The 17,114-nt window shown below is 38.4% G+C and overlaps 1 protein-coding gene across 2 annotated transcripts; it reads right to left on the bottom strand.

Annotated features, from left to right (window-relative positions):
• Positions 1–120: 120 nt before the first annotated feature.
• On the bottom strand, positions 121–15,463 carry LOC309881305 (claudin-15-like). 2 transcript variants are annotated; one of them, XM_082767136.1, is made up of 6 exons: positions 15,392–15,463; positions 14,688–14,960; positions 7,544–7,708; positions 7,311–7,392; positions 2,928–3,038; positions 132–1,557 (listed from the first exon to the last, which is right to left on the bottom strand). In XM_082767136.1, exons 2-6 carry the CDS (start codon positions 14,902–14,904, stop codon positions 1,458–1,460), a joined length of 675 nt encoding a protein of 224 aa, XP_082623262.1. In that variant the 5' UTR covers positions 14,905–14,960; positions 15,392–15,463; the 3' UTR covers positions 132–1,457. The 2 variants fall into 2 exon arrangements, with proteins under 2 accessions (XP_082623263.1, XP_082623262.1); XM_082767137.1 differs by lacking the exons at positions 14,688–14,960; positions 15,392–15,463 and adding an exon at positions 10,314–10,534 and having other exon boundaries at positions 121–1,557.
• Between the last annotated feature and the right edge of the window lie 1,651 nt (positions 15,464–17,114).

Below are 17,114 nucleotides of genomic sequence, written 5' to 3'. Positions count from 1 at the left end.
TTGCAAGTTAAGTGGCTTTTCTGCTTTTGAAATTATTCACCAATATACCAAAGGGATGATTTTAAGAAGAATAGTTCATAGTGGAGGGAAGAAGATGACACTGGCAACACGACAGTAATTATGACTCCTTTTAGCTTTATTTACTAAGTTTTAAAAGATCTTCAAGTGCCCAAATTCATGCTTTAATAGGTCAGTTTATAAGTCAGCTGTTCAGCTGTACTTGTATGCAAGCAACGTGGCTAAACTATTTTTTCTAAGAGTACTTGCAGATTGCACTGTGAAATTATCTATTTGGATAGACAAAGAAGGAAGGCTCAGGAGGATGGCGTGAAGCTTCTAAAGAAGAGTACTGCTATGTTTTGCCAAAAGTTGTTCAAAGCAGAAAGAAATACCCAAGTATTTTGTTGAACTGTATTAAAACATTTATAATTTAAGAGGGAAGTTATGAATACCAAGAACCTACAGAGTGAAATTCCATTCCACGTTGCTCAAAACATCAGTAGGAAGGAAAGTTAGTTCATCTTCAGCGTTGTAAGTGCTTACATAAGCCAAACATATGCTCCCAATAGTGGAGTAGTTTAAGGCAGAAATTCTAAAGCTGGAATCACGACAGAGAATAAAGCAACTGATGAATGAGGCAATTCAGATGCAGGAGAAGTTCCCAAAGTAAGAGATTGCTGGAAGTTAAAATAGAATTATTTTAAAACCTGAAAACATAGAAATAAAAATAAAAAATCAGGGCTGTCTTCTAGTTACAACAAGGCATATTCTGACCAAATGCTTTCTCCGCTCCCAGCTGTGTTTGGTTCATTCTTGTGTCATTTATCTTTCCTAGCTGCATTCCAACCAACAAGGCATTAGTTGTACATCTGCAGATACGGAAGCGAATGGATGTTTCTAAAGGATTTTCGAAGGTTTCATAAATCTTGACTATATACATAATATGTATTTCAGTATACCATGAGACTTCAAGCCCTGGTACGCAGGCTGCATCTTCATTAATTGCCAGGATGCTTCTCATCAAAAAATCTGTTTCAGTCAGTCAGTGGAATAAAGCTTTACTGTGAAAAGCCAAAGCTGCTAAACATTAATGAAAATACAATACATTTCTAACAGTGAGCTATATTAACCAGCAGGCAGCTACAGCATATGAGTTCCACATTTTTTAGTTTTCTGAAATAGCAAAAGTTGGTCTTGATTATCAGGATGTACCACACTCTGTGATTCAATTTGACCAGGCTTCTCAGCATACAGACAATCTTCATGCTGCAGGATTTCATTCTCTGTAGAAACCTATTTCCACTTTAAAACCATTTCCAGGAGGAGGTGCTCAGATGTAAATCATCTCCAAATTAAGATGAAAGATAGCAACTTGGAACTGAAACACCGGAAGTAGTTCACTTTGCTAATTTAAATTCATAACCTACTAACATTACAAGTGATGTAAAAATATCAGTTTAGACATACTCCTTGGCACTTGCGACTGTCTCAGAGTTTTTGGTGTAAATTTGCTGCTGAAGGGCTGGCTGGCCTGCTGAATATCTGTATTTGCTGGCACTGTAAATTAAGAAAAAAAGATAAAAAAGAATAGGCATTACACTCACAGCCACAGTTTCAGATAATTAGGAAGATACTCGTTATGGTCTGTATCCAACGCAGTGATAGCACACGCTTCCCAAAGGTGCAGAAGTTTAAAGCTTATTGTTCTCATCAGTCTTGTAGTTAAGGGGAAAGAGACAGGCTCTTCGGCTTGTGGCACAACTGTCTCTCTGGTAGCTAGAAACAAACTCTGCATTCCTAACTAACGTGTGCCTTTCCTTGATCATTTTAGTCAAGCACCTAAAGCGGAAAAGAATCTAGACTTCAATGCCGTTGTGCAAGCTGCAGTTCTTAATAAAGGAACTGAAATGATGAGAAAGGAAAACAGAACTATCTTCAGCCTAACCCCTTCATCTATCATTCATGTTGAACGTGTTTTGCCTTCCTTGGTTTTACCTGATTTTTCAAGATATTTCAGGGTATTTGGTACTTTGTATTAAAGCACAGTGAGTCAGATCTAAAATCCAACAGGGCTGATAAAATATTACCATAAAACTTCACTGGTTTCAGATTAGGCAACAGAGTATCAGAGGAACACTCTCACTTATTAGGTGTTTTGACATAACTTTCCTAAGATTAAATATAGTAGCAGTGATTGTGCTTCTTGCTTCTGTGTTATGATCCTCTCAGGCCTAGCCAGTACATCCTCCAAGCTATTTGAGTTCTTCTGGATTGACATGGACCTCTACTATTTCTGGCAATTTCATCCCTCTCTTTGAGTAAAGGACTTTCCGTATGTATGAATAATTAAAGATTGGAAAAAAAAATCCAGGCAAGGTTAAATATGTAGGCCAGAAATCTTGATTTCTCTGATTTGATGCACACTAAAACATTCCACAAGAAACAAGAAGATATCATACATTTCTAACAATCAATTGGATACAAGTTGGGAGGAAAATGCCATTACATTTTCTTAAAATTAAATGTTGTTTGACTATTTTAATCATAGTGAGTATCACAGGAGAATTTAATTACAATACATTATATTCTTTGATATACTTTTCTTCGGGCAAAACATAGTTTGCTCTTTAACTGCACATTTTCATCACATAGATATTAGATGCATGATCAGAATTATCTAAGACTAGCTACAGGTGACTGCTGATTGCAGTCAATTATCAACAGGTAAAGCATTTGGGAGGTACAAGTATTCAGTACAGCATCACCCCCATCACAAGTCTGTGATATACCAGAGCACTGAATTAGTACGTAGAGTTTCCTGTTTATATGGGTGCAGATTTAAACCAGGGTGAAAGAGATAACAGTATGCAGACAGAAAATGGTACATAATCGACAGCTATTATTGTAACTGACAAATTCAAGATTACCTGTATTCCATTTTTTTCTTCCCTTTGCATGAGCAGGTTAGGAAGATACCACCAAGCATATAAAGAATAGATCCAGCCCAGCCTAAGTACAGAGCATCTCCTAGTTCATATCTGAAACATGAAAGATGTTATGGAAGCAGCATATAACAGGATCACAAAGCCATTACTTTACACTGAGCCATAAGCTACACAAAACATCCAAACAAACAAATTCCATGCTGGTAGAAGTCAGCTCACGAAAAGGTACTTCAGGAGATAACAGAGGAGAACCGACCTGTTTTTATGTCTGTTCAGTAAAACTCTTAGGTGTGTATTCAAGTGCTCTGCCAAATTGGTGACAGGACAGAAAGTACTGAGCAACATAAAGACAAGTAGCAATAAATAATTGCGTACATTCAATAAACTGTTGATAATAAAAGAGAGAAGTTGAATCTTAAAACAGAATCCGTATAAAGCAATTGGCATGAGTACTTTGAAAGGAAAAGAGGAAAATAAAAGTTGTATGCATACTCCTTTACACATGCTGAATTCCATATCAGTGGTCTGATTGTTACTCATCAACTGCCTTTTCTCCATCAGAGACCTGCCTCTTCGGTCCCCAGCAGAACGAAGCTACTAAAAGTCAAACAAGCACAAGGCTGCCCAAAGACTGAAGAAGTTCAGGACTTCTTCAAGATAGCATTTGGGCAGGGAGCATGCTGAGCATAAATAGATGTGACAGAAGCAGCCAAGAAAGAAATTTTGCCATACTTTCTCAGACCACAGAGATATACCTGTGTTGCACATATAGTCTTTGTTCATATATAAAAATGTGTTTTCCTCTTTTTGTGAAGCTCCTGCCAGACTTTACCAGGTTCAGTCAGGTCTAATCTTTGAGTTAACTTCACTATCTGTGAAATTCCTGGACTGGGAAATTTTCTGGAGTGTCTAGCTCTGTACAGTAAAACTGGGAACTGTTCTTTCTCATTCTGGGATTGTTCATAAATGTATTTCAGCCACAAAACCACAGAGAATGTTGAATATTCATTAGGATATGTAATTTTGTTATGAAACTATATAATAAAGAATCAGCCTTTCCTGGTTTTCCTACTAGAAAGGAACAACTAGTTCTATAAAAACAGCTACTTACAGGTGATCCAGTATCACGTCCATATAAAAACAATTCCTGTAGTTAGCTATTCCTCATGAAACAGACAGCAAGTAAGTAAGTAATCTTCCAGTTTCACTTACATTGGCAAGGCCAATATAAGGACGAAATAAGTGTCATGGACTGTGCAGAACATATACTGAAATCAGATTGTTTATATTCTTTCTATTTGAAAATACAAAGTCACTATGTAACAGTGTCAATGCTTCTAACTCCAGAACTAGCTGGTATCAGGTAGGTTTCTAAGGCTTACACACATTCACTGCTCTCTGTGTTCCCATCATACACTGGAGACCCAAGTAGAGCTCATGTCCCTGCTGCTTTAGGCAATATGCAAACACAGAACAGAGAGAGAATCGTTACCTAAAAAAAAAAAAAAAAAAAGGAAAAATTGCTGGAAGAATGTGGAGGAATACTAAGGAACAATCAGAGAGCACTAAGGAACAATCAGAGAGCACTGACTAGTGCATGCAATGGGCTCTGCTGACTAGTTGCCTGAAGACAGGAATGCTGTAGACATCATACCAAAGGGAAGTATAATAGGATGGATCCATGGAGGACTTAGGTTCCCTTCATAGTTGTATGAGAAATTCCTCTAAGAATTAATAGAGGTTAATATTACTAATTTGCTTCAGTCATAGAAAAACAAAACAAAACAAACAAACAAACAAAAAAGTAAACTGAAAAACAGATTTCCCAGTTTCTTAAGACTGAAGATCAATACTGCCCTGCAATTGAAATTAAACCCTTCTCACAGAGTCCAAGGAGGACAAACTTCCTTAAAAGAACAGAGCATGTCCAGCTTTACCAATGATCAAAGTTATTTCACCAAGAACTGCTTAGCAAACTGATAGTCTTAGGCATGAAGTTTAGATACCAAAAAAAAAAAAAAATCTCTAGCTACTGAATACAAACAATCTAGTAACTGATTAACACACACTGATGTTGGAGCCCAACAGCTATAAACAGCTATAAAACTCGCCAGCTATTCTACAAACTGCAATTCCTTATCATCAGTCGTTTCAATCCTCTAACGTATTTATTACTCTTCATATAATTCTCTCAAGGGGACATAAAACAAAAAAGTCTTAGAAGTGCAATTTCTTTCTCAGTGCTTGTTTGGATACGCAAGGAAAACTTACAAACATCCAAGCAATTGCGGAAAGTACTTTGATTCATAACAAAGCACTTCACTTCTGACTCCCCTGAACTGATCCTCAAGGGGAAACCTGTAAAACACTTCAAATATAATCCTAGGAAATAAAGCTTTATAGTTTACTGAGCTAAAAACTATATACTTGGTAGAGGTGCTGGCAAATTATAAACCCTCCCTCTTCCTCAACCCACCTCTCTCATGTTCTGCAGACAATGTGTTACTTGTTTCACTCACCCTTCTTCCCTCTTTGAAGGAGACACCCTGTCACTTCCCTCTACCCTTGCTCTTCATTGATAAATCCGTTTGTCAAGATAAGCTATCCTAAACGGACGCTTAGTTTTGAAGATTGTTGCTTCTATATCAGATAAGAATAAGGGTTTTTATGCCTCAAAACTTGGCTGTGCGCAACTGTATGAGCTGATAGTCCCACAAACTTTGCGTCATTTTAATTCATAAGGAAATCCAACATTGAGCTGTTATCATATGGGGGGGATTGACTTCTTTAAGACAAGCAGGACACCTCAGTGGTATTCTTTATCTACCTGCAGGTCTCTAGCACTCAGTTCAGGCTGTTTTCTGTACTTTCGTTACATTTGCTTGTGAGATTCAATTAAGTCTATATCTCAGTGCTAAGAAAAATAAAAGGTAGAAGTTTTAATTTTCTGTGTCATTTAGACAAAATATATCCATGGCTATTTGTATATCTGAGGCATCTGAACATCTTACTCTATTCCCAAAAGGGAGCAGCAGCACAGGTTAAAACACGAAAATACATGTTTGAAAAGTGAACAGACAGACAGTGAAGGCTGTTGGTACTGTGGCCTTCCCAGAAGCAGGCGTCAGCATTTGAACAAAGAGCAATGAATGATGGAGAAGGCAGACAGATCACGAAGGACATGAAAGGGAACAAATGCAGCACATATTTGATGCCAATGAAGGCATAGCCATGAAAAAACAAACATTTGAAGTGACAGCCAGGAACAACCCTGCTTCCAGCATTCATAACCAATAGTAGCACAGGAAACTATATTTGTCAAGGGTACATAATTAACAATTTCTGCAGTTACCATGCATGGTAAAGACTGGAATCAGATGAGAAATACATGAGCCTTAGCTTGTGATCGTCTAACCCTTATGTGGAAGTCTAGAGGGAAGATGCCTAACTTCTTAAGGCGGTTCACCAGGTCCCATCTGAAGCTGTAATAGACACAGTCAAGAAGTCTGTTGCTCTACTCACCACAGTTGGCATGTAGGTAAATAACTCAGATTGTTTGCCTAAACCTCAGATAGCTAAACTAAGGTGAAATTAATGCTTTCCTTAAAAACAACTGGGAGGTCAGGATCTAGCAGAAGTGCCACGAACATAATGTCCAAGATTATGAGCCAGTATGGCAGAAGAGTGATGCTGTACACAGAGAGGACAAAAGAGATGTATTTATTTATTTTTTGCACTGTACCCGAGGATTAAGAACAGTCTTTTTTCCACAAATGGAATTGGAGGGAAAAAAGCCATAAGGAAAGGAGATTTCATGTTAGCATAAGAAGGCTCTGAAAAAGGACAGTAGATCTACCATTGTTTACCAAATCTGTATTCCACTGTCCTCTGTAATATCAGAATACCTACACAGGGCAAACAGATAATCAGGGGACAGAGAGAGGCTCAGACAAAGATACAAACAAGAAGAAAGGAATCACTTTGGCTCAAGCACAACAGCAGATCAAAAAAAAAAAAAAAAAAAAAAAAATCTTGCTGGGAACTTCAGCACTATTAAATTCAGTTCTGGGTTTTGCAAACTGCAGGAGATCACAATTTTCCAATACAAAGGAGCACTCTGTGCCAACAACCCGATACAAATTTGGGGTTGATACTCCCCACACATTCACTAAACCTTCCAGGGAGACCTCTCCTCCCTCCCCACCAACAGCAAACAGCTCTGAGGTGAAAAATTTTCCTGACAACAAATGTTTCCTTCTGTGGGGCTGCATATCAGGATCCAGGTTCTGAAACACTGGAGCAGCTGAGGTTAGTCCTGCTATTTAACACATGCCGAGGTTTGGTGTGACAGATCTATTAACTTACTTGGTTCCAGCGTACAGTGGGTCAAAAAACTGAGCAGTAATCATTGCAGCATACCAAGAAACAGCCACCATCGAAGAGAGACCTACCAGAAAAAGTTTTAAAAGCACATGCTTGAGTGAGTCCTTTAACGTCTGTAACAGCTTTAAAACAAGAGTAAGTGTTCATTTCATTTAGTCTAGTTGTGACAGGAATGCAAAGTACTGATAGCATTCTCATTTCAGCTTTGGTATTACCTCCTAAAATAAAGAGAAATCCTCCCGTGACAGCAAACTTCATTTTTCCATCTTCATCGCTTATCCCAATGTTTGTGCATTTTAAACCAAGAAGTGAGAGCACTGCAGCTATAAATCCCAAAAGGATGGAAGCAATAATCAAGGCACGGCATGCCTGAATGTGGACTGAGTGAGAGAGAAAAAGAGAAAACAAATAAGTATTTATACAGAAATTAAATTAAGCCTATACTGCCAAAGTATAAAAGATAGAAACAGTGACAAAATTACCAGAAGCAATGAATCTTGTCCAACCTTAACTGAGGATTTTACTTCACAATTTGAAAGCTCAAATTTCTGCTGTCTTTATCTTAAAAATGAGCTTAATGAACAAGATAAAGTAAGTTAACTTTATTTATCAATATTAATTTTAAGAAATTATCCTAAGCCCTGACACTGAAGGAAACACATATGACACCTTAAAAAGAACATATATATAAATATATATATATATAAAGCATTTGGTAGCTGACTAATTGATTTATCAAATGTTTCATCTAGTTGTGACTAGATGTATAGTGCTAACTATACATAATTGCGGTGTTAATCTTCAGCAATACTGCTTTAAAAAAGGTCCCCAGTTCAAACATTTGTGACCTGGGCTAATGGTGTGCTGAAAAAGCTTTAAAAAAGCTTTTTTTTTAAAAAAAAAAAAAAAAAAGCTTTTTTTTTTTTTCAAAAGCTTTAAATCTGTTTCAAAAAAAAATAAGTCCGATATTTGCCATACACAAAACACACAAACAGACGTGTACAACAGAGCTCAGCTGCCAATAAGGAAGCCTTTACAGTAAATCTTTATGGTCCTTCTATTGAGACATCACCCCATGAACAAAGACACCTTTTTTTTTTTTTTTTTTTTTTTTTTTAATCTGGCATCTTCTGCTGTAATAGTTTCAGATAAGTTTCTAAGCAGCAATTTGATACACACCTAAATTAACCATGATAACTTCACTCCACCTTGGCACGTATCTGTGAGTGCTACAGGCATTTCTTGGAGGTCCCACTATTTGCTTAGCTCTCGTTGATCCCAGCCCAACTCTCTTCCTCTTTCCTGGTTTGCCTAGCTGTCCCCTCGACTTTTCCCACAGTTCTGTGTTTTCTAACTTGTTTATTTTTCAGTTGTTCTTTTATAAAACTTTTTCTTCTCAATTCTTCTTCTCAATTCTGCAAGCTGCTTTTTCCCTTCCCCTTTCCTCTGCCTACACCCCACAAGCACAGTGACATCTCCTTGACAGAGTGATCTCCTCTTCAGTGGATCACATCTTATCTCCACAAACTCACTTTCCAAGCCTGGCCTGTTAATTCACTTTCTGACTGCCCCCATTTTTCCTTCCTGCTAACTCCACGTTGTTATCAGCAGTTCTCCAGAAGCATTCCCACTGTCTGCCTTCCTTTCTCTTTTGCTTTACCATCTCCACTCACAATGTTCTTTCCTGCCTCCCTCAGATGGCTTTGAAACCCACTTTTTCACCAGCAGCTCCTGACCTGATGTGGCCCTGCTGCCCCTACCTACACAGGAGCAGCAGCACGGCACTCTCAGGGAGCCAGCACCTGTGTAAATAGCTCAGTGGCAAGATGCTGTGCAGAGTCTTGGGCCCTAAGTTAAGAATTGACCCATTAAGGGGGTTATAAATGAACCAAATGCATACTTGCATGAGCACCCTGCAGAGAAAAAAAAAAAAAACTCATCCTGCTGGTGGCGATGCTTAGGAGTTTATGTAGGGTATCTGTTACGGTCCTATTAATACACACATGCATTTTAAAACCAGCTGTCGGGGAACAACTTGCTAGAAAGATTGTTAGGGAACTGTTAGAAGAAAGCAAAGAACAGATTATTCCCCCAGGATGGACACAGAGCTTCGCAGCATTGCCGGGCGAGTTCCAGAGCTGGTCAGTAACAGCAGGTTAGGTCAGACTGCGAAAGAGACTTCAGCCCCTCATGGCCACTAATGCTGTGGTAGATATTCTTCAGATTAGGAAGATTTCTAAGGAGGTTAGCCAACTCCTGGTGTAGATCCAACTAATTAGGAAGACATGTTTTATCCGGGATAAGTCTGAAGTATTCAAGATTAATAAAAACTAGCTTTACTACCTATAAACATGCTTATTATCTGCAAACTACTGCCTTAATGAACATCTGAGCACACGCCACAATTCTGGTGAATTTCCCGATATTTAGAACCACATCCAACAGGACATTAGTTAGTAACTTCTGACGGGTACGTTAAAACATATACTCATATACTCACTGTATTTGTTCCATTGTATGCAATTTTCAGTCTCAACATGGAAAAAACACTACTCACTTCTTAGGTAAGAAATAGTATTTATAGCCCCTTTATGAAAAAACTCCAGATAACATTGGCTATCAACCACTGCAAATGAATGCCCATACAATAATTCCATACAAATATGGAACTCCCACAAGATGTCTTAAAGATTACTTCTATTAATTCTTCCCATGCGATGCTAGAAGAGATTACACTATATTTAAAATGCCCACCAAATTAAATGCTCAATCAAGCAGCTTCATTTGCCTTATTTTAGAGCCCTTCCTAATGTGTTCCACACATTACATCATTTGAAGATTTTTATAACTTCAGTCTACAAAGTTTGTCTTGGCCAGAAAGCCAATGTTATTTTCCAGTACTATCAGATCACAAAACCAACAATCTTACTATTTTTCCCCAAAAATTCTTAAGCAATATAAACAAGACTGCACAAAGTCACATACCAGGCAGAGCAAACATAGAGTCAAACACCCTGCAGTTGGATACTCCAGTGCTGTCTTCTGCACAGCTCTTCCAGAGGTTTTCATACAACGTAGATGTTGTGATCACACTACCATATATGCTGGAGACTTTCCAATAATTATGCGGCAAAGTAGCTCCAATAATTGCCCATCCAACCAAACACAAAAGAAAACCAGTAATTTCCAGTGCAGCAGACATGCTTGTGAATAGTAACAGTTAAGTATCCCTATAATTAGATTATCATCAAGTGAAGTATTTCAGAAGCCTCCTTGCTGCTTTACCTCTGGGTTTCACTCCAAAATGAGGCTACCTTTGCTCTTTGCTCAACCCCAGAGATAAGGCTTACAGTCTACGACAATAAGAAGTGGGAGTAGTTCATGATAAATATATTACTATTAAAAAAAATCTACCAACAATATTAATTACTTTTCTAGTGAGAAGTGTCAAATTGAGCCTAATCTTACCCTCAGCCTAGAAAGTCTAGCCAGTATTCCTAGAAAATATTTTGTAAAACTGATGATATTGGCAAATATTTTCTCTCTTTCCTTCTCTGCAATCAACTAAGGTGCACACATCACTAAACTTGCTTGTAATTTTGTTAATGATCTCAATTTTTTTTTTAAACAGCTTTTTTGTGTTATTTTCTTGGTGACAAAGAGCTTGAAAACGGGAATATTTTTTCTGTTGTTAGAAAATTTAGCACATTTTTGGAATTATGGTCATAAGTGATCCACAGCAACTGTACTGCCAGCTTCTTTCAGGAATGTTAAGTCTGTGGATGAATGGTTTTCATTAATATTTCACAGTCCATTGATCCATAGTTACACAGTGCTAAACAGTCCCACTGACACAGGAATACAACTGTGATAACATTCATGTGATATGCATTCCATAGAAATTAAATATAAGGGACAGAACGAACCAGTGCGACAGAACTATCTCAAAAGGAGTACAATGATGAAGCAAAATAGCTGTATGAGAATAATACATACCAGTTGATTGTGTCTGTTTGTCAGATTACTATAGCATTAAAAAATCTATTCTAGACAAAGTAGAAGTACGTTAAACTTCGTTTACTTGCTTCTGTGCTATTCACTAACAAAATCATAAACTCAATTCACATCATCCACTAACGTTAATACCTTAAACGGCCTCTGTATCCAAGCAAGGTTAACCATCTCTCATAGCGATAACCTGCTCTTATCTCCAGGAAACGGAGTCACAGTTTCTTCATAAAATCACTCTGCTATGACACAGCATGGTAGCAAAGTCACGACATTTACGTAAATACTCCCAGAAGGATTAGTTGTTGTAAGAGCCACAACTAGCCCGACGCAGATATACCGTTTTTTCAAAATTCACTGGTCACTTTGAGCCAAAGCTCAATGGTTTTTCACAAAAGGTTACTACTACGCCACTGTGATGATTTTTCTCCCTTGGCAGCCAAGATGTTCTTTGATTTAAGTAAGAACAGATTGGGCAGCGCAGCCAGAATGACCTTGAGCAGCACTGTACTTGCAGTCTTTCAAAGGAAATACACAGTGATGTGGTGAGAAGTGATCTTCTCATGTGGTTTTTCCTTTTGGTAAATCACTGCAATTTGAAAATGATGGCACAGTAAAATGAATACACTGTGGTGGTATATTGGAATATCTGCATCCCGTTAAAAACCCTTCAAAGAGTCTCAGATTCATTTATCCACACACAGATGTTACCCTGGCAACCTCAGTAATCACTTCTGGTTATATGACTTCCAAAGCTGAGTTGAGTTAGGAACTCGAATCAAGTTTCCCCAGATTTTACAATCCTGCCAAGGACTAAAAAATTATTTTAAAAAAGATCATTTAAGAAATTCTCTCTTCCTAAAGGCTATTAAGAAGGCTATTTCAACAGGCAATCGTAAAGCACACGTATAAACAGAGCAGATTAAACTGTAGACCTGGAATGCACAAGTTTTTCTTATGTGTTACTAGGCAATTTAATCATTCCCTTAAGGAAGGCACTCTTCTTTAAAGGAAATAAAAATGCTGTAGAATATAGGATCGCTATTGCTTAAATTTCATGAACTATGGTTTGGTAAGCAAAGGGCTTGCCGGTGCCGCTGTGCAATAGCATCTGCATCATCAGAATAAAAAAGTTGGTGTTGATAGCTTCATGCCTACAACATCTACAACAGGAGCTTCATTTCAGCCTTGGTCCAGCTGGGTGGGTGAACTAAATGCCACCGGACGGCTGGCAGTCACGAGGTGAATTCCTTGAGACCTTTTCCCTACCTCATTTCAGCCAGGAGGGATCCAGTTCCTGCACTCCAAGGCCACTCCGCAATGCAAACAAATGCACTCCGTGTGCAACAGATGGGAACGATTGGAAAATGCTGCAAGTAAAATGCTAACGAAGACATACCGATATATAGGCAATATACAGCCAGAGACAAATTGCTACTCACCCCCTCTGATATTGTCAAAACAGGGCATATTATGGTTGCAGAGCATGCAATATGGCTGAGATAGGGCTTACAGGCAGAAACTGTACTCTTCTTTTTTTTTTCTTTCTTTTTTTTTTTTTTTTTTAATTAGATCAACCAATACAGGGAAGAAAGAAAAAATAAAAAATAATAAAAAAAAAAGGAATGAAAATATTAACAACTTAAATGTTTGGTCAACAGAAGCTTGTAACTTTTCAATCACTTCTGTGGATTTGCTTCAAGACCCAGGAATGCTGACTTAGCACTGTAAGAAGAGAAACTCCCTGCCAACAGACAGCGAGAACTCTCCAGACAGACACATGACATGTCTGTTGGTTGGCACGGGGAACCCCACACTGCTTTTAGGTGACAAGCAGTTCTTTGGACAGCTAAAGTTGATCCACTGAGCCCTACCCACCAGGAGTCCTTGCCTATAGCTCTGTGAGGAAGAATGACAGAGGTGCCCTGGGGAAGGCGGCTGCTTTAGTGCACCAGAACTCCTCTGTTCCTGTTAATTATTTTTTTTTCCTTGCTGGTTGCAATGAAACTGAATGAAAATAGAGGAGGCTGTGCCACATTGTCTCTGCTTGCCATTGTACGCATCCGTGCCAGCTTGCTGCTGCACATGAGAGCTGAAGGACTATTGGCCTCATCATTCTGCTTTCCAGAAATCAGATCTATGTTTCTAGATGAATTTTAGGCAACCTGTTATCTACATAAAGCAAGTCTTGGAGAGGAGCACTCTGACACTGGGTACCAGAAAGGCAGGAAAAGCTGATTTATCTCTGACTGAATGATCAGAGTTTTTAAAATCCTTGGAAGGATATGATTTGCTTTCTTAGGCTACAAATTCTGGCCTCATTACAGCATGCTGAATACTTAAGCTGGCACTATTGTTACAAATGCAAATGAGGTCACTGGATTTGGGGTCCTGCGGAAAACCCATGAATCTTGAGAGTTTTCAGGCAGTCCCATTTTAGAGATCTGTCTTACACAGTTAGGCGGTTGTGACTGCAGCAGAGTCCACGTCTTGTCAAGAAAACGACATTTTCGAAGTCTGTGAGATGTGGTATTTGTAAGACCTGCTTCCAGTCTTGAGCACTGTGTGTGAATAAATCAGCTGGAAAGAATGCAGAAAAACAGCAATGACAATAATCATGGATCCATAAAAAAGGGAACACCTGAAGAAATGATTCCGTAACATAATGCACAAAGTGGCTGCCCAATACTGAAAGCTGAAAACAAATACACGGGAAGCTCTGGAAGTTCTAAGACAAAATCTTCTGAGGAAAACTTAAATGTCAGTCCTTTCTGGTCCTTTTCTATATAAAAGGTGTTTACAGAAAAATATTAAAAAAAAAAAAAAAAGAATACAAACAAATAATTTTCAGTTCTTAGAAAGACAATTTTTCTTTTTCTCTTCGCAGACAAACCACCACACTAGCACATTAATTCTACCTCAGAAAGCACAGAAGTACTACTAACACAAACACAGTTTATTTAAGCTAGCCACCTCTGAAAAATTCTAGAACAAATACACAGATTTATCACAAAGTCAAATGAGTTCTGGAATATCCAAGTCCTGTCCCACACCAAAGCACAAACGCTGACACTTACTGACATACTGCCTGCTTGTAGTTAAGAATGAAACTGAGTAAAATAATACGATACAGCATCAAAGCTGTTGTACTTACTGACCTGGATTGTGCAGTAAAGCATATGGATTTCACTGGGGTCCTTTAACCTGCCTGCAAGTAATAAAGGACAAATCCTGTCCATACGAGAACCTCTGTGACAACTGCAGTACGTGCTGTCCAACTGCACTAAGATACTGTCCACGAAGAAGGAATAAAAGCATATCCCTGGATTTAATATGCATATATACACTTACTATCTGAACTCAACATGTAGAGAAACTTCTTGCACTGTGTTGATCCAAACTCAGTAACTGTGCATTCCATCCAAAGACCTTCAGAAATCCTTTCTGCAGGAACTAGCACTGCTGTAGTGTCAGAAATTTTCCATCTGTTGGACATGGTAGTGACAAGCAAAATGGTGAATCCTGTCAAAGCCAGCAGCAATGCACAAATTTGTAAAGATGATGCCATTCCTCTGACAGAAGTTGTTTTCAGGGTAGCCTCCCAAAATTCCTGATATTATAAACCTGTTGAAACAGTTCATACACATACAGTAGGTGGACTTATCTTTACACAAGTCACAAGTCCTTAGGAAAACATCAGAAAGGTGCCAACCTACAAACTAATTTACTACACCAGAAAGATGTGGAACTGGAGCCTAAATCTCATGAAATAATTGGAATACTCGGATATTCCATGACACTTTAGTATTTGTTTGGGACACTTATTATCGGAGATGTTTACCCCATGAAGTATCAACAAAGCAAAACCAGAAGATCAAAATGAGGAATTCTCTATTTTGAAATTGCAACGTGTCACCAGTTCTTTATTTGTTTGCTAACTCAATCTTTTTTTTTTTTTTTTTAATTAAAACTATCAAATGCTTTTATAAGTTATTCACTCCCTGATTACAATGCCTGTTGATACAAATTAAAAGCAAAATGCATGTGATACTCACGTTTATGATATGTTTCTAGCCTCTATCATTTCCTGCCAGACAGTAATGTCAGCACTTTGTGAGGATCAGTTTGATCAAACAGAAGGGTAAGGTTTGTACTCTTTAGGACCTTTCCCCCCATTCTAAAAATCAAGGACCCAGGGCTATAGCACTGCCCAACTGTTGCACAAAGACTCAGACACGGCCTTTTGCTACAGCAAAGTCTCAGTGAAATGGATGATTCAACCAAGAAAATTACAACAAAATTGTGCAAGTTACTAGCAAAACACTGAGATTAACCTGGTAATCACTGGCATATAACTTGCTTTGTCAGTGCCGCTGAGCTGCCCACGCACCATCAGATTCCAAGGAAATGCAGAAAAATACTGTTACAATTTTCATAATGAGCGTTTTACTTGAAGCTTTTGCTGCACCTGTCACCAAGATGCTGCTTTCATGAAAACCTGCATTTATTGTAAGACAGGCAAACAACAGAAGATGGGATTTGTTTTAGGATGGAGCCCACACTGCAATGGAATATACAAGTTTTCTGCATTAAGAAGAAGAAAAAAAAAAAAATTCAACCCTCCTCCCATAATCGTTCATTTTAAATGACTACAACACAGCGGGAATTCATTCACACAGGGGAAGCAGGATTACTTTTATTCCACTCCTAAAAGCATGTATATTCCACTATGAAAGTTTAATCTCCTGTTGAGAAGGGAGCACTTTTCTCTCAAGTGGTTGTGTAACCTCTTCAAAGCACACACAACTGTCAACTGAAAATATTTGAAATAAATGATAAATTTAAATTAAGCAATAAATTTAAGCAGACTTTGTACCACATGGACAGACTGTTAATTCAAATGACTGTTTCTGTCTTACATTACATTGGTATGACCCAGGCAATCACAATTCACTCCTAACAGTAAGGAAAATAAGGTAAAACTATAAGCCATCACTATGGGTAGGACATAGGTGTAAGCATAAACTTCTCATTAAAATACTGTAATTTGAAATATTACATGCTTCCAAGTGAGGAAGCTTAGAAGTTAGATTCCACAAAAATACAGATGAACAACCTTCCTCTACCCAGCATGCTTAAAATAACTGTCCAGTATTAATGTGTCAGCTAAAGGTAATATAACACAGAACCACAGAATCATCTAGGTTGGAAGATACCTCCAAGATCACCGAGTCCAACCTCTGACCTAACACTAACAGTCCTCCACTAAACCATATCCCTAAGCTCTACATCTAAACGCCTTTTAAAGACCTCCAGGGACGGTGACTCCACCACTTCCCTGGGCAGCCCATTCCAATGCCTCACAACCCTTTCAGTAAAGAAGTTCTTCCTAATATCCAACCTAAACCTCCCTGGCACAACTTTAGCCCATTCCCCCCTCGTCCTGTCACCAGGCACGTGGGAGAATAGACCATCCCTTCCTGTACCAGAGCTTCCTTTACGGTACCAACAATAACACCCATGAGCTCCATACTGTGTGTAAATATTCCTCACAAGTAAAATGCAGAATGGGTCTGAAACTAGAAGGTGATATTTCAATTCAATTTACATGGCAATGTAAAGTGGGAGGATGACTAAACCCTGATGGCACGACATATGACAGATCAGCTGAAGAACATCTTATTTTCCAAACATGCTGAGAAAGCCTCTACTAGTTGGAAAGTGAAGCACACAGTGCTGGTATCTGAATCCTTAGGGGGCAGGCGGTGGGTCTGGTCT

Source organism: Aythya marila (assembly GCF_965140915.1).
Source record: "Aythya marila genome assembly, chromosome: 9".
Taxonomy (NCBI): Eukaryota; Metazoa; Chordata; class Aves; order Anseriformes; family Anatidae; genus Aythya; species Aythya marila.
This window is presented reverse-complemented; position numbering and strand designations above follow the sequence as displayed.

Excerpts from the sequence above, each read along its gene's own strand:
- LOC309881305 (XM_082767136.1), bottom strand. The coding sequence starts at position 14,904 with ATGGCATCATCTTTACAAATTTGTGCATTGCTGCTGGCTTTGACAGGA. Across the intron at positions 7,709-14,687 it reads CTACATGTTGAGTTCAGATA|TCCACATTCAGGCATGCCGT; the intron begins GTAAGTGTATAT and ends TCTCTCACTCAG. Across the intron at positions 1,558-2,927 it reads AAGAAAAAAATGGAATACAG|TGCCAGCAAATACAGATATT; the intron begins GTAATCTTGAAT and ends CTTAATTTACAG.